Raw genomic sequence first — 26,643 nt, 5'->3', positions numbered from 1 at the left:
CAAAGAGGCAGGAATTCAGTGCGGGAAAGGGAGCTGTGTGACCCCAAGCAGAGCTGTTCTGGTGAACCTCATCCCAACACCTGGAGCCGAGCCATGGCATCACTGTCCGGGTGTGGGCATCTGAGCCCTGAGAGAGAACGTCACTCAGCTGTGGTCGGCCCCACGCGCGTCTGCGGGGATGGTGGGGCCTCGAGGGGTAGGCGTGACCAGGGAAGGCTTCCAGCAGGAGGCGCCACCCCTACTCCCCCCTCCCCCCGCCACCCACCTTGCCGTCAGCCACACCCCTGGGAAGCCACCCTGGAGGGCGCACCCCTTCAGCAGCTGCCCTGGCAGCGGACGTGGCTGGAAAGCATAGTCGGGCCTTCTCCTCATCTGAGGCTCACACTGGTTTCCCTCCTTCTGTCTCCCAGCTGGTCAGCGAGAAGGTCGGAGGGGCTGAAGGGACCAAGCTTGATGAAGACTTCAAAGAAATGGAGAAGGTACCAGGAGAGCTGGTGCGGCCCGCTGACACCCAGCACTGTCACCCTCCCAGGCCACAGCCACACCGCAGCGGGGCTGCGACGGGGGTCCCGGATGGATGGGCCTCTGGCCCTGGGAGGCAGGGGGCGGGGCAGAGGCAGGGGCTGTCCAGGGACTCCCGGTCTGGCCTCCGGCGTCCCAGTGGTTGTGAAAGCCCACACTCCGCTTCTCTCGACAGAAGGTGGATGTCACCAGCAAGGCCGTGACGGAAGTGCTGGCCAGAACCATCGAGTACTTGCAGCCCAACCCAGGTAGGGGTGCCAGCCGGCTGGAGGGGTCCGTGTCAGCCAGGAACCACCGGTCTCCGGGGCCGAAGGAGGAACGTGTGGGCTCAGAGAACTGAAGTGCCCGGGAGCAGGCAGGCGGGTTTCATGGGGGGCTGGACCCAGGGGTGCAGAGGTTGCCCTTAGAGTCCCATGTTTCCTTTCGTCTCCATCAGGCAGCTCATGTTCTGTGTGGCAGCCCTAGTCCGAAGTCACCCCTACAGCAGTCCTAGTCACCCCTACAGCAGTCCCCGCCGGGAAGGGCATCTCTCCCCCCTGACCAACTCTTTGCACCAGTTTGAACTGGCTGCCCACCATTTGCCAGGCCCTAGCTGCAGGCCCAGCTTTGGAGCGTGAGGTGGGAGTCTCTAGTCTGAGAGAGAGACGGGGACCTTTCCCTGAGGACAGTCCAGATCCGAGTTCCCGCCGTAGGAGGTGACGGCTGTGGGACGTGCAGCAGCTCCAGCCGGGTCTGCTTGAGTCCCCGCGCCAGGGACAGAGCTGAGCCGGCGAGGCTAGCGCACAGCTTCTCCCCTGCGCCAGGCACCTGTACACACCTATGCCTGCCTGCTCACTTCTCTGGGGTGCTAGTCCCCAGGCCAGGGAGGGGAGCTTCTGGGATTGGAGCTGCGCTCCAGGATGCAGAGGCCCCGAGGGGCCCAGGGGAGCCGGTCACCTGCTCGCCGCCAGTGCTCCTCTGTGGCCAGGGTGGGCAGAGGTGGGAGGTCCGCGCAGGAGATTCTCCTCGGAGCCTGGCCATCGGCAGACCCAGGAACTGAGCTTCCTTGGGCCAGGGCAGCGCTCTATAAGGGTGTTGGGGACAGGCAGCCCGCAGCGCTGGCAGAGTGCAGGCCTGTTCTGGAGAGAGACCGGCCGCAGGCCTCCCCAGCCCGTTCTCTTCCAGCTTCACGGGCCAAGCTGACGATGCTCAACACGGTGTCCAAGATCCGCGGGCAGGTGAAGAGCCCCGGCTACCCGCAGTCGGAGGGCCTGCTGGGCGAGTGCATGCTCCGCCACGGGAAGGAGCTGGGCGGCGAGTCCAACTTCGGTGAGGCCTCCGGAAGGCCAGGCTGCAGGGCCAGAGCGCCTGGCGCTGGAGGGTGGGGTGCCCCTTCCCTGCCGTGCTCTGGAGTCCTGTACGGGGCCTGTTAATTCCCTGGACGAGGGCGACGGAAGCTCCCAGAACACCCTTCTTTCCTCTGTGGGGATGAGCAAGGAGCGGAAGTGCTGCCGCCGGAAAGCCTGCCCTTGAGCCACAGCTAACGTCGGGGGAGCCACACGTGGGGGCGTGGGGGGTTTGACCCCGGCCATCGCCGGCTCCTCCTGGCTGCTGGGCTCAGATTCAGACTTCAGGGACCCTCGTCTGGTTCTGAATTCTGGCGTCTGGGCCCTGGGGGGTGAGGGCAGGTTCGCAGTTGGGGGTATCTTGGACCCCAGGCCCTGGCCTCCTAGGACCGCTTCTCCCCTACTCCGCCGCCAGGGGACGCCCTGCTGGATGCGGGGGAGTCCATGAAGCGCCTGGCGGAGGTGAAGGACTCTCTGGACATCGAGGTCAAGCAGAACTTCATCGACCCGCTGCAGAACCTGTGTGACAAAGACCTGAAGGAGATCCAGGTGCTGCCCCGCCGCCCCCCGCGTGCCCACCCCCACCCGGCGCAGGTGCCTCACAGCCCTGCCCTTGCGTGTCTGCGCCTCCCTGAGTGCCCGGCTTCCTGGAGCCCCAGCACGTTCCTCACAGCCCGATGCTCCCCCCGCCCCCAGCACCACCTGAAGAAGCTGGAGGGCCGCCGCCTGGACTTCGACTACAAGAAGAAACGACAGGGCAGGATCCCCGACGAGGAGCTGCGCCAGGCCCTGGAGAAGTTCGAGGAGTCCAAGGAGGTGGCCGAGACCAGCATGCACAACCTCCTGGAGACCGATGTGCGTCTGGGCCCCCCGGGGGGAGACTGCCCCAAAGTGGGGCCCGAGGGCGGAGTCACGCTTGGCTTACCCGCAGCCCGGAGGGGCCGCCGCGGGCCCCGAGGGGCCTCCCCCGGCCCTGTGAAGCTTGAAGGCCTCCTCCAGCGGCAGCGCGGGGCCGGGCAGAGGGGGCGGGCCCCAGTCCGGGAGCATTCTGGCAAGACCCCCTGAGAGCGGCAGCCTCGCGGGCGGGGGTCACGGGAGCCGGCCCCTCAGCGGGCTGCTCCTCACAGATCGAGCAGGTGAGCCAGCTCTCCGCGTTGGTGGACGCCCAGCTGGACTACCACCGGCAGGCAGTGCAGATCCTGGACGAGCTGGCCGACAAGCTCAGGCGGCGGTGAGCCCTGGCCCTCCCCGCGGCCCGTCTGGCCTTGGCCGCGCCCTGGAAGCCCAGAACCGCTCCCGCGGGCCCCCGGCTGGCCCTCCACGCCAGCATCCCCGATGGCCCAGCCCGGCTTGGGGTCCGTGTCGGAGCAGGGGCCGGCTTCTCTTCATCAAGAGATGAAGGCCGCATGCGTCGGGCGGGGGCTCCAGGGGGAGCAAGAGCACCTCACAGGGGAGGGTTGGAGCGACCTGAGGCGGGGAGGCCAGAAGGGGGAGACCTTTCAGAGCTCTGGGCCTGAGGGGCGGGTTACCCAGGGCAGGGGCGGATGGCGCTCCCCTCCGAGGGCCGTGCCCCCAGGTGGGGTGGGCACGCTCCAGGGCTGCAGAATTTGGCAGGACCTGGCCAGTTGGCAGCCTCCGAGCAGGGTCTGAGCTAGGGGAACTGACCAACTGGGAGGCCCTTTGGTTAGACCCATTGGGCCTCCGCGTCCAGGCCGGTCTCAGGGCTCCTCCTCCCACCCCAAATCCTGGGCAGCAGCATCAGCGGTGGGGATGGGGGTGTCTCTTCCCCTTGGCATGCACAGGACTCGGCCCCTGCTGGCTGCTCACAGCTGTCCCTCCCTGCCTGCAGGATGCGGGACGCCTCCTCTCGTCCCAAGCGGGAATACAAGCCCAAGCCTCGGGAGCCCTTCGACCTTGGGGAGCCTGAGCAGTCCAACGGGGGCTTCCCCTGTGCCACGGCCCCCAAGATCACACGTAAGCAGTGGGGAGGGGGCCACACAGAGCCTGCTGCTCCGTCCAAAGCGCGGAGCCAACTGCCGCCCCTGCCCCCCACCCCGGGGAAGGGGCCCAGCCCAAGGTTCTCAGCCCCCCTTTCTGCTTTGTCTGCAAGCAGCTTCGTCATCTTTCCGGTCGTCGGACAAGCCCATCCGGACCCCCAGCAGGAGCATGCGTGAGTCCCTGCGGGCACGGACCCTGCCCTCACAAGCTCCCCGCCGCAGTGTGACACGCTGCTTTCTGGTCTGTTCAGAAGGACCCTTCTCCTCCCCTTCTCTGGTGGAAGCGGACGCCCCTGGGATCAAATCCTCTTGGCCCGTCTTGGGCAGGGAAGGAGTCAGGTCCTGGGGCCTGCCCGGCACAGCACGGCATCTCTGGGTTCCCCATCCATAGCACCGAGGGTGGCCAACAGCTTCTAGGCTCTCTGACGGGCCGCCTGAGGGTTTCTGGTCATTCTGTCCCCCTGATGCCCCTGGGCATCCCCAGCTCCTCCCAGGAGTGTTTTGGTGCCCATGGATGGAGCCCATTTCCATCCCTCTTGGCCTTCGTCCCTCCTTTCTGACAAGGCCGGGGGACATCAGGAGCAGCGGCAGCTGTCCTTCCGGGGACGCAACCAGGCTGGGGCAGGGCGGGAGGGGGCCCGGGGTCTGAGCCGAGCCTCTGCCCCCAGCCCCCCTGGACCAGCCAAGCTGCAAAGCGCTGTACGACTTCGAGCCTGAGAACGCCGGGGAGCTGGGCTTCCATGAGGGTGACGTCATCACGCTGACCAACCAGATTGACGAGAACTGGTACGAGGGCATGCTCCACGGCCAGTCGGGCTTCTTCCCCCTCAGCTACGTGGAGGTGCTGGTGCCCCTGCCGCAGTGAATGCGTCGGCCCGTCCCCACGGCCTGCGTCCCACCTGCCTCTGCAGCCAGGGCTGGGCGCCGGCGCCACGGGGGCTGGGACGGGGCAGGCGGTGGCAGGGTCCGCTGACGCTCGCGCTCGTCCACAGCCCCTCTCCACGCAGCAGTCTCGGGGCCGGGCAGTATTTTCCCTCCCCATGCCCGCTGCTCCTGGACTGCCTCTCCCCAGCCCTGTGCCCCGAGGGGGCGGACACTAAGGTGCTCTGAGAAACACTAACTTCCTCCCGCCCCTCCAGGAACGGGCAACTCCAGGTGGGCCCCCTCACTCACTCACGCACACGTGTGTGTGCGCACATGCCCGGTCCTGTCCCTGCTTCGTCCTTTATTCTGGGCTGTCCCCCACTCCCCAGGAGACCTGCCCTTAACAGGGTGAGCAGAACATCCGCGCCACTGGCTGTTCTGAGCAGGACCCCTAGCCCAGGCTCACCAGCCAGCTTTTAAATGACCCCACAGCACTCCTTCCCAGCCCCAACCCCAGGGTTCCCCAGGCCCCGGCACACCCATGGTGCCACCTCCCTGGGGACACACAATCCTGGGGTCCTCAGGGTTCCCCTAAAGACTGGCCCTTTCCTCAGCAGCCTCGGAGCTGCTGGCGCCTCCCTCCTGCAGGGCGCTCAGCTCTGCACAGCGGCGCCCTCCGCCCCCCGCACCCCCGCCCCGTCCTGCACCCTCTCCTCAGTTCCCACGTGCAGGGTGCCCCAGACAAGCACACAGACGTTTTTCTCTGGCACGAGCTGCCACCACCAGCTGTGCACACACCACATACGTGTGCACCACAAACGGGACCACAAAAGTCTCCAGCCTCTGCTCTGCTGAAGGTCAAACACAGAGGCTTTGATGAATGTTCCCAGACCCCTGGCTGCTGGGACTGACCTCAAGAGGGTCCAGGCACCTCCCCCCTCCTCAGCCGGCCACTGTCCCTGCTGCTGACAGTGGCCCCAGCCATCTCCCTACAGACCCAGGCAGGCAGCTGCCCTGAGCAGCAGAGCCCAGCCCCGCAGCCACTTCCTCTCTTGCCTAGTCCAAAAATCAGCTCAACTTGGGGACTTTGGGACTGGATCACATTCCCCTCCTCTGATGACTCAGCAAAGCCCTGGGGACACCAGGCTCTGCTCCTCCTTGAGCCCCCCCCCCCCCAGTTGCCATTCGTGGGGGGAGGCACTGACCTCCTGGCAAAGATGACCAGCATAGCCTCGGTCACAGTCGAGGGCAGATCAAAATGTAATCCGGATTTTTTTTTAAAAAAAGTATTAAATGTCTCTTTCTAGAGCCTCTTGCTTGGTTGAGGTGCAGGGTGGGTCTTCCTCCAGCTCCTCTAGACCCTCATAGCTCCCCTGAGGGGACCTCTGTCAGGACCTCCTGGGGACCTCCCCAGGAGCTGGGGAGGGACAGCTGGCCTCTGCCCAGCTGCCAGCACTGGCCTCGGATGCCCCCCACCACAGCTGCGCGACAAGTGTCCCCTCCTGCACCGACCAAGGGGCCATACCACCCTGACAGCCACCCACGTGCCTGGTGACCAGTGCGGGGAGGGGGTGCCCCCCCAGGTGAGACACACGCCCAGGCTCTTTGCTTCTCCCCTTTATTGCTGCACCACAACAAAGCCCCCTGACCCATTCCCCCTCAGCCGGAACCACTGGGGGTTCGGAGGACGACCTCGGAGGCGGTGCCTCAGCTCCCTTGTTTAAGAAGGCTGTAGACCTGCTCCAGTACATGGCACAGGCCCTGGTCCTTGGGTGTCCTGCTGGCCAGGGACATCTGAAACGAGCAGGGCTGGCACCTCAGGGCTGGGCCCCATGGTCCTGGCGTCCCCCCGCCCCCCATCCCAGCAGAGGAGCTCTACTAACAGAGGTACACAGTAGTGTCCTAAGAACGAGGTTTTATTTTTAAAGGAGGCGGCCCACTTGTGCGTGTTCTGGGTTTGGGCTGAGGAAGGGGGTCCTTTCTGCACATTCCACATCCTGCTTTCTCCCCAGCTGCCTCCCTGTCAGGATCTCACACCTGCTGCGTGGGGAGCCGCCCCCCCCCCACCCCACCAGCCCAGTGACAGTGTGGAGGGGGCCCAGTGGCAGCTCAAAGCTCTGGTCACTCTTAAGTTTGAACAAAACAAGCAAGCATGCAAAACTGTGTTTCTCTACCCGGTGGAGTTAAAAATGCCGTCTGAGAAGGACTTCTGTACCGGAAGTCAGACACACACACACACCCTGCCCCCTCCCCAAGGCCACTAAGCCCTTAGGAGTCTCCCTCAATGACTGTAGGGCCAGAGAGCTGGAGAAACCCTTCAGGGCACCAGCCACTCTCTGGCGGCTGCGGCTCTGGCTCGGACCGCTGCCCCCTCTGTGTTTCCTGTGGGCGCCCAGGCTGCGAGATGCCCTGTGTACTTCTCTCCAGCCTGTGCTCCCCAGGCCTTTATGCCGTCATCTGCCTCCAGCAGGGGTCCCTGTCCCCATCACCACCCACCTGTGGCCAAACCAGACTCCTTTTCATCAGCTTTCGTGTCCAGAACAACTTAGGACACCCCGTGTCTCAGGCTGCCCATGGATAGATCCTTGGAGGCCCTCCAGGAACTGTCTTCCTCAAGGGGCTCGCAGGAGGCTGGGGGCATGAGTCTTACCTTCAGCTTGTCCAGGTACGTGTGCTCCTGGCTCCAGGGTTCCTGGAACCTCACGAGGTCCGGGGCACCCTTGTAGAACTCCACCAGCAGCATCTAGAGGACAGGGGGCCAGTGAGACCCCCTTGCCCCGCCCTCCCGCACCAGGCGCTCGGGATACAGCAGGGAGCCACCCCTCGGGGGGCTCCTGGTCCTATACAGCACACCGGAGCCACCCAGGGCCCCAAGACAGACCACGGAGGAGCGCCTCCAGAGGGAAATGAGGGAGGCACCTGTGATTCTGAATTCCTACCCCCCACCCCCTTGTATAGCCTCCTCCCAAGCAACAGCCGATTGTCAGTACCACAGTGACCTACTAGCTGTTTTTAAAATGGCTGCTGGAACATGGGCCCTAAAAACATTCACCTGGCACCACCGGAAGGCCCTCACTTGTCTTCACGGACAATCGGGGGCACTTGCAGAGGCATGAGGCAGGAGCACCTCCAGCAAGTTCCAGAACAGCAAGGAGGCCGGGGTGGGGGGGGGCAAGAACCTGGGACTGGAAAGACAGTCCCTCTCCACCGCATTCAGCCACCCTGAGTCCTGCACTATCGCCACCAGCCAGCTGGGGCCCTAAAGCCCCACCCTCTCCTCTCTGGGGCCCCGCCCACGCCCCTGGGAGTGAGCTCACCATCTCATGCAAGATGTCATTAGTCAGAAAGTTGTCCTGGACGTAGGCCATCTCTACATCCATGGGGATGCCGTAGTCACTGGGCCTTTGCTGGCAGGAACACAAACCAGTCACCCTCAGCCACCTCCAGCCCTCTGCATCCCATGAAGGATGTGCCCTGGGCCAGCAATTGGCAAATCAAGACCCCAGGCCCGGCTCTGCACCGCGACCAGGTTCAGGGCCACATGGCCCTGCCCCCAGCACAAGAGGCCAGGAATAGCTCTCCAAACCCCATTCTGACCCCAGGACAGGTTCGGGAAGGGGGCCGTCTCAGTAACGCGGGCAGCACGCTCCCCATGGGGGCCACACCTCCAACATCCCTCACCGCCCGAATCTCAGATAGTGCCACGGTTATGCTCTCATTTCACGGGGGACGCTAAGGCCCCGCCCCCGCAGTGCTGGCCCCGCCTCCCCCAGCGGCCCCGCCTACCTCAGGGGGCGGCATCACCCAGAACGGCGAGATCTTAGACTCAGGGCCGGGATTGCCAGAGTAGTAAGGGGCTGCAGGAGGAGAGTGAGAGTGGGGGCTGGGCCGGGGGTGGGGTGGGGTCGGCGGCCCAGGGTGCCACGCACGCAGGCACGCACGGGGGGACTGCCACACTTACAGCAGAGCAGGGCGAGGCAGGGCTGGAAGCCGTTGCTGGAGCCCTGCAGGCGCAGCTGGTAGTCCATCTGCGAGTCTATGTCCTGCAGCGACGGCAGCGCAGGGCTGTGCGGGTGGCTGTGGTACCAGCCCACCAGGGACAGGCCCCGCAGGAGCAGGCTCTGGTAGATCTGGGGGCACAGGCGAGGCTGGGGCGGGCGGGGTGCGCGCAGGGGGCTCTACCAGCCGGTGTGTGCACCCACCTGCCGCGCTCCATCCCCCACGTGAGGCCAGCACTACCTATGTGCCTGGTGTGTACCAGGCCTGGGGACACCGCGGTGACCACGCCAGACCCTGCCCCCACCGCCCTCCGTGAGGCCAAGGGAAGGGGCACAGTCAACAAATCCATTAAAAAAAATGCACCCGTCACCAGGCAACGGCGAAAGTTTACTGGGGGCACTGCAGTATCCCTAGTTCAGGGAACAACTCCCGGCACCCAGTAGGCGCCCAAATAGTTAAACAAGCAGCTAGGTGGGCGTAGGTGCACTGGAGCAGGACAGGCGTACCCAGAGGCCTGAAGCAAGTAGAGGCAAGCGCTAGCCTAAGGACCAAGAAAGGCAGGCGCCGGGAGACGCGCGCACCAAGTGCACGCCTGTTCGCATGCCCCCGAGAGCCCCTGCCGGAGCAGGGGGCAGGCGGGCCGGAGCGCTCGGCCCGGCGCCAGGCATGTGCAAAGCTGCACGGTGTAAGCACTATCAGGACGGCCCCTGATACACATCTGGAGACGGGGGTTCAGAGAGAAAGGGGGCTGGCCACCTGTGCCCAGGGAAAGGATGATCATGGGGTCACACACACACACATTTGCACACTTGTTGAACTAGGACACTGTGCTAGCCACCAGGACACGGTAGCCAGGACAGCTGTGTCCACCCTTGCCCTCCCCAGAGCACCCTGACGCCAGGTGTCCCCTCACCTCCTCTTCCATGGCGGCGGCCATATCCGCGTCCCCCAGGCGGCTCCGACAGGGGAAGGCTCTCAGCACCGAGAGCACTGCGCAGAGGTGGGGGAAAGGTGTAGACATCAACCCTGGCCCCAAGCAGCCCCTGCCCACGTGGCCCCGAATACCCACTCTGGCTGTTGATGTCCCAGCGGCCCCCCAGGTACCCCACGACCTCGCTGCGAGTCAGGTGGCTGTGGAAGTCCTGGGGAGGGGACGGACATTGGAAGAGTGGCTCAGGCTGCGGCCCCACCCCAAAGTCTATCCTCGGGCCCAGAGCCCTGGCAATACGCAGGGCCCACCCCACCCGCCTCCTTCGTTGGGACCTTGAGTGCCTACAGTTTCTCAGCACTGACAAAGCACTTCCTGCCCTCACAGAGCTAACATTCCAGGGACCCCTCCCAGGTGCCCCAGCCACCTGCCCCGGCCTGGCCCTTGGCCCACAGGGGACAAGGGGGCAGCAGGGCACGCACCAGCAGGAACAGCACATTGCTGGAGACGGCCACATTGAACGGCTGGAACTTGTTGATGGCAGCAAAGGATGTGACTTCCACCAGGGTGTGGGGGTTCCTGTCGGAGCCAGAGGGTCCCACAGCCCCATAGCTTCAGGAGCCAGCTCCCCAGGCCTCCGGAGTCAGCTCTGACCATGGGAAGCCTTGTGCCCACCTGCTTGGGGTCCCCCCACTCTCGCAGAGCATGTAAACACCGAGGGGTCGGGGGCACAGGTTGTGTCTGCCTGGGGTGCTCCCCCCACTCCCGCAGAGCACGAGTACACCGGGGGATGAGGGGGCGGGCACAGGGGTATCTGACCTGGCAGAGTCGCGACTGCCCAACATACAGTAGCGCACGGGCACCCGGATCTTGTTTTCCACCCGCTTCCCCGGGGGCACGGCCTCTGCACAGTGTGGGGTAACAGAAAGAAGGCGGCATCGATCCCTTCCAGCCCAGAACCGGAAAACACAAGCCCAGGCAGCCCAAGAAAGGAAAACCTCCAGAGGCAACTTGAAAAATCAGGCCGCAGAATGGAGAGATTGGCGGCAGGCTAACAAATCGGGAAAAGGAGATTAAAATACCCCATGAAGGGCTTAGGAAACCAGGTGAGGACCTCAGAATACCAGGCTAGGGGCCAAAGGAATCAGGCGACGAGGCAAAGAAGTCCTATAGGGGGTCATGGAAATCAGGCAGCAGGGGAAGGAAATTAGGCAGCAGGGCTAGGAAGTCAGGCAGAAGACCAGATCCGTCCTTGGCCACCTCTCTTACCTGAGTTGTGCCCGTCTCCTGTGCCACCCCCTCCCCTCCCCTAAGCCTCTCACCTGGGTGGGGAGGCTCCAAGGGCCCCTTCGCAGGGGGTCTCCGACTCTTGTCCTCCGTCGAGACGCCCCCCAGAACCTCCTCCTCTTCTTCCTCCATCAACAGCTCCTCCTCCTCCCCTTCACTGGCCGGGCTCTGGGGGAGTGGGGGTGGGGGACGGCCACAGGACCCTCAGCTGGGTGCTGCCCACCCTCCTCACGGCCGTCTACCCAGAGGTCCACTCAGACTGCAGGTGGGCCTGAGCCTTAGGTTCCTGCCATTGCCCTAGATGTCCACTAGAGGGAGAGAGTGAGCAGAGGCGGCCTATGGTTCGGTAGCAACTCCGATTTGAGAGCCTGGCAGAAGATGCAAACTTTGCCTCTCCTTTTTACAAGCTGTGTGGCCTCCCGCAAGCACCCTGACTTCCCTGAGCTCTAGCCTCCTCATCTGTAAAACCACACAATGACCTCCAGCTGCACAGGGGCAGCATCCAGGTGAAGTAAAATAATGCCTGGAAAGCCATTAGCATGCCTCTTGTCAATCCACTCACTGGGCAAGCGAGGGCTTACAGGGATTACTTCATCAGATTCTCTCAGTAATCCCTCCTCCTGCTCTCCCTTTAACTGCCACTGCTGGGGTGACTTCCCAGTGTCCAAATCCAACAGTCACGTAGTCTCTGTCCTCGCCCCCTCGCCACGATGTCTCACTGACCCTCCTTCTCTTGGGAGCTTTTCAGGGACACGGCTCCCCTCCCACCTCTCCAGCCCCCTCAGTCTCCCACCCCTCCCCCGATGCCCAGGGTGGGTCCTCGGGCCTCTTCCCTCCCCACCTGCTCCGCTCCCAGGCAGCCTCATCCACCACCCGCTGTCCCCCCAACCGGTCTATGGCGAGATGATGCCCACCCACAGTCCTGTCTCCAGCCCGGCCCTCCCCTGAGCTTAACTTGGGGGTCCAGCTAATCCTGGCAGTCTCTTTGCGGGGGGCTCTGAGGCATCTCACGCTCAGCTCAGCCACACTGCACCCGACTGTCCCCCCACACCTGCTCCTCCCCAATCCCCATTATCTCTGACAATGGCAACTCCAGCCATCCACTTGCTCAGAGCAAAATTGCCCTTAACACCAACATCTCATGCAGCAGCAAATCCCATGAGACCCACTTTCAAAATTAGCCAAAACCCGCCCACTTCTTCCCCATCCATTGTTGGGCTGGTCCACCCCATCATCTCCCCATCTGGACCAGTTCAGTCTCCTGCATACTGGTCCCCGGCTCCCACCTTCGCCCCGCCCCCTTGGCTGTACTGCATACAGCGGCCACCAGAGGGCGCCGTGGGCACCTGAGTCAGGTCTGTTCATCCTCTGCCCCTAGCCTTCCAGGGCTCCCACCCACCCCAGGGCAAAAGCCCAAGTCCTCCCTGCCTGTTTCCAGCCTGCCAGCGGCCCTACGGATCTCAGCTCTGCCAGCTAGATATACATACCTGATACATATGGGTACTGTGATCATCTCTATTTTACGTACAAAGATTTAGGACCCAGAGAGGTCCTTGGCTAGGTCCACCTAGTTGGTGAATACACAAAGATCTATTATCATAGCATTGGAAATTCTCCCAGATCTGGTCCCTGCGAATGTCCCCAGTCCCCTCAGCTCCCTAAGACACGTCAGCCTCCAGCTCCATCAGCTAATCAGGGCTCCCCAAGTGCTGTGTTGCTTTCTAACCAGCGTGACTTGGCTGTGTCATTCCCTTGGCAAACTCTCTTCACCTTGCTCTCACGAACTCCTACTCATCCCACGGGGCCCCAGCTCCAATGCCCTTACTCTGGGGAACCCTTATCCTTGCTCCAGGAGGCTGAGCAACGCACCTCATCGGCAGCAGCCGTGGGAATGTGGAGCTGGTGTCGCCGGAGCCAGGCTGCCTTGTACTTGTCCAGTTTCTGGCCCTTGTACTTGACAGAAGCCCAGCCACACCCGGACTTCTTGGCCGGGTTCACCAGCTTTTTGCAGTGGGTTGCCCAGGCACTGGGAGAGTTGAACACCTGCCCAGTTTCCTGCCACACAATCCTCCCGTCGGGCTGCAGGTCTCCCAGGAACTTCTTCCCCTGCAGTAACAGCGGCCTGGCTGGGCCGAGAGCTGGACCCACCAAGACACCTCCAGGAAGCCCTCCCTGACCCCCTGCTGCTCCCCAGGGCTTGGCACCCACTTCCACTTACAGCGTCCCTCCCGGGAAGCCTCTGGCTTAGGGACCTCCCAGCACCTGTGTGTCCATTATCACAGTGCTCATCAGCCTGGACTGAAAGTGTCCAGCTCTGTGTCTCCACCTTCTCACTGGAGCACGAGTCCCCAAAGGGCAGGGACGGGGTCTGCCGAGTTCCCAACACGCAGCGCACAGCCAGGCGCGGCAAGCGCTCCATTCATAAACTGCTCCCACACACAGACCCACACCAGCAGCAGCAAATCCGAAAAGCACTCCGGGGATACGAGGCACCCGGCTGGGCGTTGTATTCATTTAATCCTCATACAACTCCGTAAGGGGGAAAAAAAAATCCCATTTTATATATGAGGACACTAGGATATGGAGAGGCTGCGCAAGGTGCCACAGCCAGGAAAGCGGCGGTGTCCTCTCCTGAGCTCAGTTTCTCCTTTGTGCAACGGGGTATTGGGGAAACGAGGTCCTCCAGCCCAGAGGGGCTCCGGCTGGGTCTGCATGCTCCGTGTTTCGGCTTTCCCTCCCCACACCCGGGCTCGACCGGCGGTCAGGGAGCTCTGGGCCTCAGTTTCCCCTTCCGGCCCCAGCCGAGATGGGATAGGGGTAGGGGCGCTCACCAGGTAGTAGATGGACAGCACCCCGGCGCCCGGCTCCAGCAGCGCATCTTTGAGGAGCACCCTCAGCGTGACCGCGCGCCTAGTGAGCGCGCCCCCCGGCCCGCCGCAGCCCCCCGCCCCGGCCCCAATCCCGCAGCCGCCTCCTCCTCCTCCGCAGCCGCCGCCGCCGCCGCCGCCCACACCGCTGCTGCCTCCGCTGCGCGCGCCGCCCGCACCAGCCGGGCGCTCGGGGTCCTCGGCCTCCGCCTCGTCCTCCTCCTCCTCCGGCGCCTCCTCGCCGGCGCCGCCCGCCGGGGACAGAGGCTCCGGAGCTGCGGGCAGCGACCGGCTGCATGAGCCCGCGCGCCCCCGGCCGCCGAGCCCCCGCGCCGGGTGCCTCCCGACCCGCGCCAGCCCCCCCAGCCCCGCTGTACCTGCCATGGCCGCGCCGCCCCTCGCCCCGAGCGCCCCGCGCGCCCCGCGAGCCTCGGGCCCTTTCTTCCCGGCACGTGACACGGCTCCGCCCCGAAGGGGAGGAGCCCCAGCCTGGGGGCGGGCGGGGAGCCGGGGGACTCAGGCCTCCCAGACCTTTCGGAAGACGGAGGCCCGAGGCTGCCTCCCGTGGGAGGCGCGTGGCAGCCTACAAGTGGGGAAACTGAGGCTCCGGGACTTCCGCTTTCGGGGAACTAGTGCCTCCCGTGGACGAGGCCTGGAGCTGCCGGCCGTTCAGCTCAGGGGGACGAGACGGGAAACGAGGGGCCGGAGAGCTCGGTCGGGGAACTGAGGCCGGGAGAACGAGCCAGATTGCCCTGGGGCTGCAAGCAGAACGGGGAAGGGGCCGCGCGCCACGGTTCTGAAGCGTCCCGGTCGGACCTCAGTCTCTAGAGGGTTAACTTCCACCCCTGAACTGATTCCACGGTCGGACCGAGCCCAACAGCCAATTATAGGAGGGTCACTTAAACGTTAACCAATAGGCAGCAGTCGCTGGATTCCCTCTCAGCCAATCAGTGTTAAGCTGCTGCTTCCGCCAAGCTCGTCCCTCGGCCAACCAGCAGGAGCTCCTGAGGTTCACGCATCCATTCAGTGGTAGACGTTGGTCCTCCGCCAGCCAATCAGGACCCGGGTCGGACACGCGCCCGCGGTCGGCGCGCCCACCCACTTCCCACGCCCCCTTGCGCGGGGTGTTAGTAGGCGGGGCCGGGATACGCGTCCGTGGGGAGGGTGCGTCCCTGTCCTTTGTCCCCGGTCGGTATCCCGGGACCTTTGCTCCGAGGAGCAGCAGCGCTTCCCAGAACGGAGAGTCCGCAACCCCGGGCAGGGCTGGAAGTCCGGGGGTGGGGGATGGGGGCTGGCCCGAGCCTGCGGGCAGCGTGGGCTGGGCCCCGCGCGGGTCTAGAAGGGGACAGGGCATGGGGTGAGGGCCCGATGTTCGGGACGGCGGTCTGGAGTCCGACCGGAATGGCTCCCGGTCCTGCTCCGCGCTTCCCAGCCACGTGGCCCCTCGCCGGTGTTACTCGGGGGACAGTGGTAACGCCTGCCTCAGGGTGTTGCAGATCCGGGATGGACGTCCAGAAAGAGCCGGATAAACTCACGCCCCTCCCGTAGTTTACCCACGCGCCGCGCCCCCCACCCCGACCCAGCCACCGCGGGGCATCCCCAGCATCTCCAGACTCCGACCTCCGTTCATACCCCATACCTTGCCCACGTTGTCTTTGACTGTTCCCAAGACCCTGCCCCAGACCTCCGGCCTCTCCATCTGCATTATCCAGCGTCTACCCTGGCCCCAGACAGATCTTACTAAAGGCGACCATGGCCTCCTCCCTCCCCTGCTCTAAATCCTTCTATGGCTCCCCCTTGCCTTTGATAAACAAAATTAAACGGCTGTGACCTCACTAACCATTTATGACCCCTCTTCGTGGCAGGTATGGTTAGTCAGCTTTATAAAACAGTTCATCAGAAGAGATGACCAGCTCTTGAATGTATTCCAAAGGCTATTTTTTGCCACGTGTGTAAAGTCCAGGCAGCCCTCTAACGATGAAGGAAATTGAGTTTACATCTGCCTTGGGCTCAGGTCATGATCCCAGAGTCCTGGGATAGAGCCCTGAGTTGGGCTCCATGTTTAGTGGGAAGTCTGCTTCTCCCTCTCCCTCTGCCCCTCCCCACCCCTTGAGCTTTCTCTCTCTCTCTCTCTCTCTCTGTCTCAAATAAATAAAATCTCTTAAAAATTTATATCAAGGGGCGCCTGGGTGGCTTAGTGGGTTAAGGCCTCTGCCTTCGGCTCAGGTCATGGTCTCAGGGTCCTGGGATCAGGCCCTGCATGCATCGGGCTCTCTGCTCAGCGGGGAGCCTGCTTCCCCCTCTCTCTCTGCCTGCCTCTCTGCCTACTTGTGATCTCTCTGTGTCAAATAAATAAATAAAATAAAATAAATTTATATCAGGAGGGGCGCCTGGGTGACTTAGTCGTTAATCACCTGCCTTTGGCTCAGATCATGATCCCACAGTCCTGGGATCAAGCCCCTTGTCAGGCTCCCTGCTTGGTGGGAAGCCTGCTTCTCCCTTTCCCACTCCCCCTGCTTGTGATCCTGCTCTTGCTGTGTCTCTCTCTGTCAAATAAATAACTAAAATCTTAATTAAAAAAAAAAAGAATCAATGTTATCCACCATATTTAACAGGCTGTGGTAGGTAGAGTAATGGTTCCCTAAAGATGTTCACATCCTAATCCCCAGGACCTGTGAATATGTTAGATCACATGGCAAAGGGGATTTAAGGTCCAGATAGAATTTAAGTTGCTGATCAACTGACTTTGAAGAAATTATCCTGGATTATCTGGGTGAACCCAAAGTCATCACATGCTTCTCCTAAAAGCAGAAGAGAGAAGTGACAATAGAAGAAACTGAGAGTGATACTGTAAGGATTGTACCTGCATTGCTGGATTTGTAGATGGAGAAAGGGGACTATGAACCAAGGAATGCAAGAAGCTCCTAGAAGCTGAAAGGGAAATGGGTTCATCTTCCGAGCCTCCGGAAAGGAATGCAGCCCTGCCAACACCTTGATTTCAGCTTTCTGAGATCCATGTAGGACTTGTACAGAGCTGGCGGGTAACACATCTGTGTCATTTTAAGCTTCTACGTTTACAATAATCTGCCAAAGCAGTCACAGAAAACCAACACACAAACTAAGGAAGAAAGGTTGGAAGAGCATTTCAACTGATGCAGGAAGAACAATTGACAAAATTCAACACCCATGCATGATGCAAACTCGCCTAGGAACTCACCCATGCATGACACAAACTCAGCTAGGAGCAGACAGAAACCACCTCCGCGTGCTGCAGAATGTCCGCAGATCTTCAGTTAACATTTTACTTAGTGGTGAAAGTCTACACGTTTTCCCCATAACAGAAGGAACAGGGCACTCATATCCAACACAGTCTTGGAAATTCTAGCCAGTGCAATAAGACAAGAAAAGGAAATGAAAGGCATACAAATCAGAAAGGAAAAAACACAACTAGCCCCATTTGCAGATGACGTGATGGCCTTCACGGAAAATGCCAAGAAGCATACAGGACCACCTCAGGTGAATGTGTTTCACTTTATTGCACTTCACTGATAATTGGATTTTTTAATAAATTAAAGGTTTGCAGCAACCCTGCGTCAAGCAGCACCATTTTCCTGACACCATTAGCTCATTTCGTGTCTGTCACATTTTGGTAATTCTCATCATATTCTAATCTTTTCCATCATTATTATGTACTTATGGTGGCTTATGGGAAGGGGGCAAAATAGTAACAGTACCAGGAGTTTGGGAAGAGTTGATTCACAGAAGACATTGAGAGAGAGACAAACCCAGAAATAGAGTCTTGACCACAGAGAACACACTGAGGGTTACCAGAGGGGAGGGGAGAAGTAGGTGATAGGGATTAAGGAGGGCACTTGGGATGAGCACTGAGTGGTGTATGGTATTGTTGAATCATTATATTGTACACCTGAAACTAATATAATGTGTATATTAACTAGCTGAAATTTAAATAAAAATTTAAAGATTATTTTTCAGTACAATCTACTTCCCCAAGGTGGGGCTCAAACTCATGACCCCAAGATCAAGAATCACATCTTCTACTGACTGAGCCAGCCAGGTGCCCCTTAAATAAAACTTTTTAAAAAGAGTCACCTGAAAAAAAAAATTTTAAAGGGGGCATGTGGCTGGCTAAGTTGGTGGAGCGTCTGCCTTCAGCTTAGGTCATGATCCCAGGGTCCTGAATCTGGGCTCCCTGTTCAACGGGGAGTCTGCTTCTCCCTCTGCCTCTCCCCACTGCTCATGCCTGCTCACTCACTCTCAATCTCAAATAAATAAATAAAATTTAAAAAATAAAATAAAAATCTATACCTAAAAAAAAAAATCAGTGCACATCTGTCTACTAGCAGGGAAATCTGGAATGAAAGATATGATGCCGGGGCATCTGGGTGGCTCGGCTGGTTAAATGTTTGCCTTCAGCTCAAGTCATGATTCCCGGGGTCCTGGGATCAAGCCCCATGTTGGGCTCTCTGCTCCTTGGGGAGTCTGCGGATTCTCCATCTTCCTCTGCCTGTCACTCTGTTTGTGCTCTCGCGCTCTCTCTTTCTTCTTCTTTCTGTCAAATAAATAAATACAATCTTATTTCTAAAAAAATACAATGCCATTTATAACTGCTCAAAAAAAATGCTTAGATATAAGTCTAACAAAACACACACAGGTCTTGTATGAGAAAACTATACCTTGCTGATGAACAAATTCAAAGATTTAAGTAAGTGAAGAGACAGACCATGTCAATGGATAAGACTCAACACAACAGGGATGGGTCAGTAGAGCTCGTGACTCTTGATCTCCGAGTTGTAAATTCCAGCCCCACCTTGGGCGTAGAGATTCCTTAAAAAAAAAAAAAAAAAAAGACTCAACATAGTAAAGATGTCAGGTCTTCCCCAGTTGATATACAGGTGTAATTCCTATCAAAATCCCAGCAAGATTTATTTTAAAGATCTTATTTATTTATCTGACAGAGATTACAAGTAGGCAGAGAGGCAGGCATAGAAAGAGGGAAGCAGCCTCCGTGGGGCTCAATCCTAGGACCCTGAGATCATGACCTGAACCCAAGGCATAGGCTTAACCCACTGAGCCACCCAGGTGCCCCTAACCCAGTGAGATTTTTTGGTAGGTTTAGGCAAGGTTGGGCTAAAGGGGCATTCAGACCTTCATGCTCTGTCCTGCTGTGCTCTCTCCTGTGACACAGCGCTTGCCACTCTGACACATTGCTCCTCCCTTTCTCACAACCAGACCTTTGCTTAGGCAGGTCCCTCCTCCCGGTGAACCCTCTGTCCAGTCTCTGCCCTGCACTGAGAGCCTCCCAGTGGCTCCCTCCTCCGTAACTCCTGCAGACCTCCCAGACCTGCTGGGGAGACCAGAGAGGCTGGGATTTCCCTGGGACAAGCCTGGCCCAGCCCCCACCCAGAGCTGGCAGGGGAGGGAGCTGGGAAGCTGACAGAAGAGGAAATTCCCCGGGAACCTGTTTCTCTGCTTCCTGGCCCAGCTGGGGCACCCACTGGAGGGAGAGGCCAGGCTATGGCCTCAGCCCTAAGCCCACCCCGGGTCCCCAAACACAAGGGTGCTCTACCCTCACACTACTATGAGAGCTTTCTGGAGAAGAAGGGACCCCACGATCAGGTAAGGTGGGGCAGGGAGCTGGCACAGCTGGGCTCCTGGGTGGCCTAGAACTCTGCATCTGGCCAAGGGGGATGGGTGGGACTGAGTGGAGTAGGGTGTGTGCTGGGGGCTGTCCATCATCAAGCTTCTTTCTCTCTCTCTCTCTGTGCCTCTCCCTGCCTGTCTCCATGGGTCTCCCTCCTGGTCTCTCTGTCTCTTTGGATACAGGAAGGATCAGGGACTTCTACCAGGAAATGGGAAGCCTTCGGACTCCCATGCCCCACCCCTAGTCCCTAAGAAACCATGAACCTCAGCTGCAGGGGTCAAGGCCAGGACAGGTGGCATGTGGGGACAGTGCAAGCTGTGGGGGCCACATCTGGCAGGACCAGATACTCCTTCCCTGAAGCCCCAGCCCCCCTCCCCACTGCTCACACTCATCTCCTGCTACAACCCCAAATACCCACCTGCTGCTTTCCCTGCCCACCCCCAGAGCCACTGGCATTGCCGTTCCCTCTTCCCTTCCTTGTGCCTCCAAGTGCCCACATCCTCCCCAGCCTAGACAGCATGGAGACCCCAGAGGCTAAGAAAGGCCTGTCCCCAGAGTGCAAGAACGAGCTTCACATCCCTGCTGTAAGCCTCCCTGACTCCCAGGCCTTGGACAAGTGACTCTCTGTCTCTGTGCCTCATTTTTCTCTAGTACAAAATGGGTACGCTAGGGCTAGGGCCCTAGTCAAGGTTACGGGAGAGGGGTAGCCCTCAGTGGTCTGCGGATTTGACTCCACCATCGCTGGTGCTTTACTGGCATTCATGCACCCAATTTTCACAACAACCCTCGAGGTGGGTACATCTCTATGGCCATTTTATAGGTGGGGAAACTGAGGCACGGAGCGGTTAAATACCGTGTGGTCCCTGAGGAAGCAGGTCTGACCATGCTGAGTTTAATCACTCATTGCTCTGTTCCCAGTGCCTGGCACACAGTAGGTCCTCGGTAAATGTTAAATGTATGTCTACACGGACAGATGGGTGGGTGGGTGGATATGCAGATGAATAGATGGATGGACAGATGGATAGGGAGGCAGACGGTTGCAGTGACAGGTGGATTGATGAATGGATGCTAGCTGTCAATATGAGAACTATCCTCGCTATCATTATGGACTAACTAGAGTACCATCTCCTCCAGGAAGTCTTCCCAGATTCCTACTTGGAGGGCCTTTCTCGTCCTCTGTGACCCCAAGGCTCAGGGTCTGTCCTCCTAGGGTACTAATTTCTCTTCCCTAGAGGATTTTGGTGTCTATGTTTTCTTTTTTCCTTTTAAGTTCTTATTTATTTATTTGAGAGAGGACATGAGGGGAGGGGGAGCAGAGGCAGAGGGAGAGACAGAATCCTCAAGCAGACTCCCTGCTAAGAGCAGAGCCCTCTGCAGGGTCCCATGTCAGGACCCCGAGATCAAGACCCGAGCCCAAACCAAGAGTCAGGCGCTTCACTGACTGAGCCACCCAGGCACCCCACATTTTAGTATCTGTGCTTTCTGTATTCTTCCAGAAGATAATCTATTTTGAAACAGGAGCCATGTCTCATTTATTATTTTGCCTGCAACACAATAACAAAATTGGGTGCGGAGTAGGTGTTTGGGGAATATTTCCTGGGGAAAAACCTAGAAGCTTACAGTCCTGGCTGTGTCAGCCCCTTAGACCTCCTGAGAGTTGGGACATTTATAAATCAGAATCCTGGGGAGACGTCCTGAATCTACAGTCCTTCTAGAGTCCAGAACCGTGTGAAATCAGGAGATCGCAGTAAATATCTATGGGCTGGACACAGAGAAGGGGGATGTATGTAGGTGCGGATGAGTAAACAGATGGATGGCAGATGGTTAGTTCAGTTCTCTCCTAGAGCTCCTACCTCTGTACACTGGGAGGCTGCTCTGGATCTCCCATCCCATCCAAGTTCTCTTCAACCCTTTCTCAAAGAATAATGGGTCCCCAGAAGCTGGGCTGTGGATGGGGAGGGCCTCCCAGAGAAAGCAACATTTTTTTTTGAAGATTTTATTTATTTACTTGACAGAGAGAGATCCACAAGTAGGCAGAGAGGCAGGCAGAGAGAGAGAGAGAGGGAAGCAGACTCCCTGCTGAGCAGAGAGCCCGATGCGGGACTTGATCCCAGGACCCTGAGATCATGACCTGAGCCGAAGGCAATGGCCTAACCCACTGAGCCACCCAGGCGCCCGAGAAAGCAACATTTGTTCAAAGATCCAAAGCAGGCAATGAAGGAAACTTTGTGAAGATCTCAGGAAAGAGTATCCAGGTGGCAAGAACAGCCAGTGCAAAGGTCCTGAGACAGGAGTGGGTGTCCTGGAGGCAGCCAGAATTTACCTTCTCATCTTCTGCTCTCTACCTTTGGTCCCCAGGATTACAAGAAGTTCTGGGCAGGCCTCCAGGGTTGCACTCTGTATTTCTATAACAGCAATCGGGACTCCCAGGTAAGGATGGGCAGGAGGGCTTGAGAGCTGATCTCCCAGCCCCAAGCTTGACCTCAAGGACCAAGTAGAGAGCCGGGATGGTGTGGCCAAGTCAGAGGGCCTGGCGAGCCACAAGCCTGGTGCTCAGACTCCTGCTTCTGGATCCCCAGCACGTGGAGAAGTTAGTCCTAGGAGCATTTGTGAAGCTCACGGATGAGGTGCCCTGGGAAAGCTCCGGAGACCCTGGTATCTATTTCAGCCTCTTCCTCCGGAACCAAGAGATCAAGTTCAAGGTAGGCCCAACCCTCCCTGCCACACTCACCATTCACACCCATTAGGATGGATTCACACAGGGTCTACCGCTGGGGTGGTGACCCTGGGCGACTCACTTTGCTTTTCTACACTTTGGTTTCTACAACTGCAAAACGGGATAATATAGGTAAAGTAGTCCGAACAGATGGGAGCTACGCGGAGGGTCGCTGCCCGCCTGCAATGTTTCAGCCAACGTTACTGAGCACCTGCTATGTGCCAGACACCCTCCCGGTACCTGCCTTCAGCTCAGGTCATGATCCCTGGGTCCTGGGATCAGCCTTGGATTGGGCTCCCTGCTGGGGGCGGGGAGCCTGCTTCTCACTCTCCCTCTGCCCCTTCTCCTGCTCATGCTCTCTCCCTCCCTCTCTCTCTCTCAAAATAAGATAAATAAAATCTTTTTAAACAGTCGATGTAGAAAAAACAAATAAATAAATGCTGATGCAGTGACATTAGGGGACAGCATCCCACATTACTAAGGACTTCGGTTCAGACATCCTAAATTTACCCGTCCTTCCTCATTTAACCCTGAAAACAGCTACCATTCCTCATTCGCATTCCACGGGTGAGTGGGCCGAGGCTCACCGACGCGGCCTCCTTCTTTTTCCCTCCCCAGGTTGAGAGCCTGGAGTCTCGGGAGATGTGGAAAGGCTTCATCCTGACGGTGGTCGAGGTGAGAGCGGTCGCCTGCTCAGAGCCCTCTTTGCTCTTTCCACCCTGCATCCCCCCCAACCAGCCCCTCCCACACGGTGGTCCGTGGGCCAGGCGGAGCCCACAGACATCAAACATGCGAACGTTGGCTGGAGTTTTTGTCAACATTCCTGATTCCTCTTTTGGTCACTGGTGCCCCGCGTGGCCCCTGCAGGCGCCGGGCTCGACACCCGGCCTTCGTTCTAGCGTCTGCGCTGTCCTCCCCATCAGTGAAGTGTCTTCAGGTCCCCTGCAAGGCCTCTTGGCCCCTGCCCTGGGGGGCTGCGGAGCCCCCAGACCCGGGTTCCCATCCGGGCTCGGCCCGCACCCCGGCCTCAGGGGGCCCATCGGTGACACGGGCACAGGCCGCTGGAGCCCTGACAGCAGGGCGTCTTTGGGCGCCCCATCGCCCCTCAGCTGCGTGTCCCGTCCAACCTGACCCTGCTGCCCGGACACCTGTACATGATGGCCGAGGCTCTGGCCAAAGAGGAGGCGCGCCGCGCGCTCGAGCTGCCCTCGTGAGTGGCCCTCGGGGCCGAGGGGCCCCGGGACGGCGGCGGACGGAAGCGCGGGGCGGGAGCGTTGGGGAGGACAGCCCGGTGTGCAGGGACTCCTCGGGGTCCGGGGGCGGGGCCTGCCCTGAGCGAGGGACGCGGCCCGCCCCAGCTGCTTCCTGAAGGTGAGCCGGCTGGACGCGCAGCTGCTCCTGGAGCGCTATCCCGACTGCGGAAACCTGCTGCTGCGACCCAGCGGGGACGGCGGGGACGACGTGTCGGTCACCACGCTCCAGACGTTCAACGGGTGCGCCTGCGCGGCGTCGGGCCGGGAGGAGGGGCGAGAGTGGGGGCGGAGTCAGAGCTGGGACGGGGAGGCGGAAGGCCCTGGGGGCGGGGCCAGAGCTCCCCGAGCGTGGGGTCTTGAGGCCAGCCGGGCTCTGGGATGCGGGAGGGAGTCCGAGTCTGGGGGCGGGGCTAGAGACCAAACAGGGCGGTGGATCCCCCTTGGGGGAGGAGCTAGATCCTGGAGCTGGGACGGACTCCAGGCGAGGTCAGCCCTTTGCATTGAGATCGGCTGGGTCTGGGCCTCTGGAGCCGGGAAGAAATCAAATCCAGGGGTGCTAACCTGCCCCTTGGGCGGGGTCAGGACCTGTGGGTGGAGTCACGTCCCGGCCCTCCCCCGCGGTGGTTGACTCAGGCTTCGGAGGTGAAGACACTCTGGGGGCGGTTCGGAGCCTGACAGTAAAGCTTCCTTTGGGATAGTCGGGTGAGGGGTCGGGTGGTTTGAAGGTGGAGTCAGCGCCCCGGGGGCGGGGCCAGCAGGGAGGCGGGGCCTCCGGGGGTGGAGCCTTCAGGACTAGGTCCTCCCTGGGGGCAGTGCCAGGACCTGTGGCTTCGTCTTCCCGGAGGCTGCAGTCGGTTGAGGGTCTGGTTCTCCGCAGAGACGCAAGCCAGGACGGGGCGTGGTCAGCGTGCCGGGGAGCTAGAAAAGTTTAGGCCCCTCGTGGGGGCGGACCCAGGACAAGGGCGGGGTCCTCCCTGGTCGGAGCCCGTCCACCCACTCACCACTGCCTGTGCAGGACGTCGGTGGTCCGGCACTACAAGGTGAAGCGTGAGGGCCCCAAGTATGTGATCGACGTGGAGGAGCCGGTGAGCGTCGGGCCGGGCTCCGGCGATGCGCAGTGATGGGCTGTGCGCCCCTTCCACAACAGCCTTGATTGAGACCCCTATCCGCCTCCAGTTCTCCTGTGCCTCACTCCACTCAGTGGTCAACTATTTCGTGTCACACACCAATAACGCGCTGGTGCCCTTCCTGCTGGACGAAGACTACGAGAAGGTTCTAGGTAAGTGCGGCCTCAGGGAACTCCGGGGGGGTGTGTGTGCCAGTACGTGCTTCTCCAGCCCCTTACCCCGCAGGCCACCCCGGGGTCAATGCCCAGCCGCTGCACCTCCTCTAGGACCGCTCTCTGTTCTAGGCCACGTGGAGGCGGATAAAGAGAATGGCGAGAGTGTATGGGTGGCAAGCTCGACCCCCGCGGCCCCCAGCCCAGGTGATGCCCCGCCCTGCGGCCGCTGCTGTGCCAGCCTGGGGAGAGACCTGGGACCCTCATGGCACCGCCCGTGTCCAATCTTGTACCCAGAGTTGCAAGGACCCAGAAATTACCCAGACCCTGCCCTCCGGGTTGTGGAGCTGGACAGCTCCCAGCCCCGTGAGGTAGAACCTGGGGCTGGAGGCAGCAGCACCTAGACTTGGGGAGAGAAAGAGGGCAGTGTAGGGGGAAGGCTTCCTGTAGGAGGGCGTGTTTGCTTAAGGTCTCAAAGGATTTCAGTAGCTAGAGATGGGCTTCACTGGGAGCAAGAAACTACCCAGAGACAGCATCCGAATTGGCTGTTGGGGTGGGAGGTGGTCTGGTTTATGGAGCAGGAAGAAGAGGCTGGAAAGGTCTGTGGGGTGAGCAGTCTGGTTCTCCTGGGGCTGGGCAGATGCGTGGAGGGGGGAACCCTTGTGCACGCACCTAAGCCACAACCATGCGTGTACACACAAATGCTCACTCGTGGGTGCAAATTCAGACATTTCTAGGTACGTGGGTGTGCACACTGGTATAGACGAGCTGGGGGCACACACTTCATTATCCGCGAAGTGCCATGCACGTACAGATGTTTAGGTGCAGTGTGCGAACCCTTTACATATAGTCAACTATGCGGATTCACTCAGTGTACATGTTTCTACGATGAGGGACGGACACGCACACGCACAGGGTCACATGCTTGAATCCCTGCGTGTATACATACGTCCACATTCGGGCGCACACAGACACACGCCAAGGTGTCCCTGCACCACGTGGACCCAGATCGGGAACTGCCGTTTCCCACCAGGGCCCACACTGGCCTCGGGTGGCCCCAAGAAGCTGCCTCCCCTGCCCATCACGCCTGTGGCAAGCCAGGACAGGTCACCCCCACTCCTGAACCAGGACGAGAACTATGTGATCCCCATCGGAGACGACCCAGCTGCCAACTACATGACTGGGGATGGTAGGTGGGGAGGGTGTGGAGGGGAGATGGGGACAGGGGGAGGTGGCTAAAAGCCGGAGGTGACACACCACACCTTTGTCCACGCAGTGCCTCCCCCCAGTCGGTTGGTCCCGAAGCCCAGGAGGTTGGCAAAGGTTCAGGCCAAGCCTCTAAAGCCACCTGTTGCCCCCAAGCCAGGTAGGGGGTTCCTGCCTCCCCCGGGGCCTTCCCTCACCCAGCCAAGAGCCAGCCCTGGCCTTCATCTGTCCATCTGCCTTCTCCTCCAGAACCCAAAGTCCTCAACAGCGGCCTGGCCAAGAAGCTAGCGGTGGGCTCAATGCAGACTCTCTTCCCCACAACAGGTGAGGCCTGTGGGGGTCTGCACTCCCCGGTGGGCGGCTGGCTCAGCCACATGGGACTCCCGCTCCGAAGTGCTCCATGCTCGGTCTGATGCCGGGCAGTCTTGAAACTCCTTGGGGCTTTTGGGTACATTTTCACTTTTCACGGGGCCCCGCAGATTCTGCAGGGAGTCATGGGTGGATGTGGGGTGGGGGGATGGCATGGACGAGGGAAAACACCCCCCCCATGCCCGGTGCACCTGAGGCCTCCGTCACCTCCCACCCTCCCCAGCCCCAAAGCTGGCAGATTTGACAGCAGAGCTGGAAGAGAAACTGCAGAGGAGACGAGTGCTGGAGCACTGAGGCGTAGGCACCGGGGATCCATGAGCCGCTCTTCGGCTGCGGAAGTCAGCCAGGCCACCCCCCTCCCCAGAATAA

At 60.1% G+C, this 26,643-nt stretch overlaps 3 protein-coding genes across 4 annotated transcripts in view; 2 read left to right on the top strand and 1 right to left on the bottom strand.

Annotated features, from left to right (window-relative positions):
* SH3GL1 (SH3 domain containing GRB2 like 1, endophilin A2) overlaps positions 1-4,802 on the top strand; it is a 29,224-nt gene extending 24,422 nt beyond the window's left edge. Inside the window, exons 2-10 of the mRNA XM_032883597.1 lie at positions 411-479; positions 698-770; positions 1,687-1,830; positions 2,263-2,396; positions 2,544-2,702; positions 2,975-3,078; positions 3,697-3,821; positions 3,961-4,017; positions 4,513-4,802. Coding sequence (XP_032739488.1) covers positions 411-479; positions 698-770; positions 1,687-1,830; positions 2,263-2,396; positions 2,544-2,702; positions 2,975-3,078; positions 3,697-3,821; positions 3,961-4,017; positions 4,513-4,709 — 1,062 coding nt within the window. The 3' untranslated portion in view covers positions 4,710-4,802. The remainder of the gene's footprint in view (positions 1-410; positions 480-697; positions 771-1,686; positions 1,831-2,262; positions 2,397-2,543; positions 2,703-2,974; positions 3,079-3,696; positions 3,822-3,960; positions 4,018-4,512) is intronic.
* A 1,507-nt stretch (positions 4,803-6,309) lies between these two features.
* On the bottom strand, positions 6,310-14,198 carry MPND (MPN domain containing). Its single transcript, XM_032883596.1, has 13 exons — positions 14,167-14,198; positions 13,754-14,064; positions 12,792-13,028; positions 10,958-11,090; positions 10,455-10,539; positions 10,118-10,214; positions 9,777-9,849; positions 9,621-9,697; positions 8,670-8,838; positions 8,495-8,565; positions 8,026-8,115; positions 7,359-7,451; positions 6,310-6,502 (listed from the first exon to the last, which is right to left on the bottom strand). Exons 1-13 carry the CDS (start codon positions 14,171-14,173, stop codon positions 6,416-6,418), a joined length of 1,530 nt encoding a protein of 509 aa, XP_032739487.1. The 5' UTR covers positions 14,174-14,198; the 3' UTR covers positions 6,310-6,415.
* Positions 14,199-19,196: 4,998 nt separating this feature from the next.
* STAP2 (signal transducing adaptor family member 2) lies at positions 19,197-26,622 on the top strand. 2 transcript variants are annotated; one of them, XM_032883594.1, is made up of 13 exons: positions 19,199-19,426; positions 21,810-21,881; positions 22,031-22,153; positions 22,786-22,842; positions 23,277-23,377; positions 23,526-23,660; positions 24,436-24,505; positions 24,597-24,699; positions 24,832-24,906; positions 25,733-25,888; positions 25,976-26,065; positions 26,155-26,229; positions 26,498-26,622. In XM_032883594.1, exons 1-13 carry the CDS (start codon positions 19,325-19,327, stop codon positions 26,566-26,568), a joined length of 1,230 nt encoding a protein of 409 aa, XP_032739485.1. In that variant the 5' UTR covers positions 19,199-19,324; the 3' UTR covers positions 26,569-26,622. The 2 variants fall into 2 exon arrangements, with proteins under 2 accessions (XP_032739486.1, XP_032739485.1); XM_032883595.1 differs by lacking the exon at positions 24,832-24,906 and having other exon boundaries at positions 19,197-19,426.
* Positions 26,623-26,643: the final 21 nt, after the last annotated feature.

Source organism: Lontra canadensis, unplaced genomic scaffold, assembly GCF_010015895.1.
Source record: "Lontra canadensis isolate GAN:19392208 unplaced genomic scaffold, GSC_riverotter_1.0 scaffold88, whole genome shotgun sequence".
Classification (NCBI taxonomy): Eukaryota; Metazoa; Chordata; class Mammalia; order Carnivora; family Mustelidae; genus Lontra; species Lontra canadensis.
Note: the sequence above shows the minus strand (reverse complement) of the source record. Positions and strands in the feature narration are given on the sequence as shown.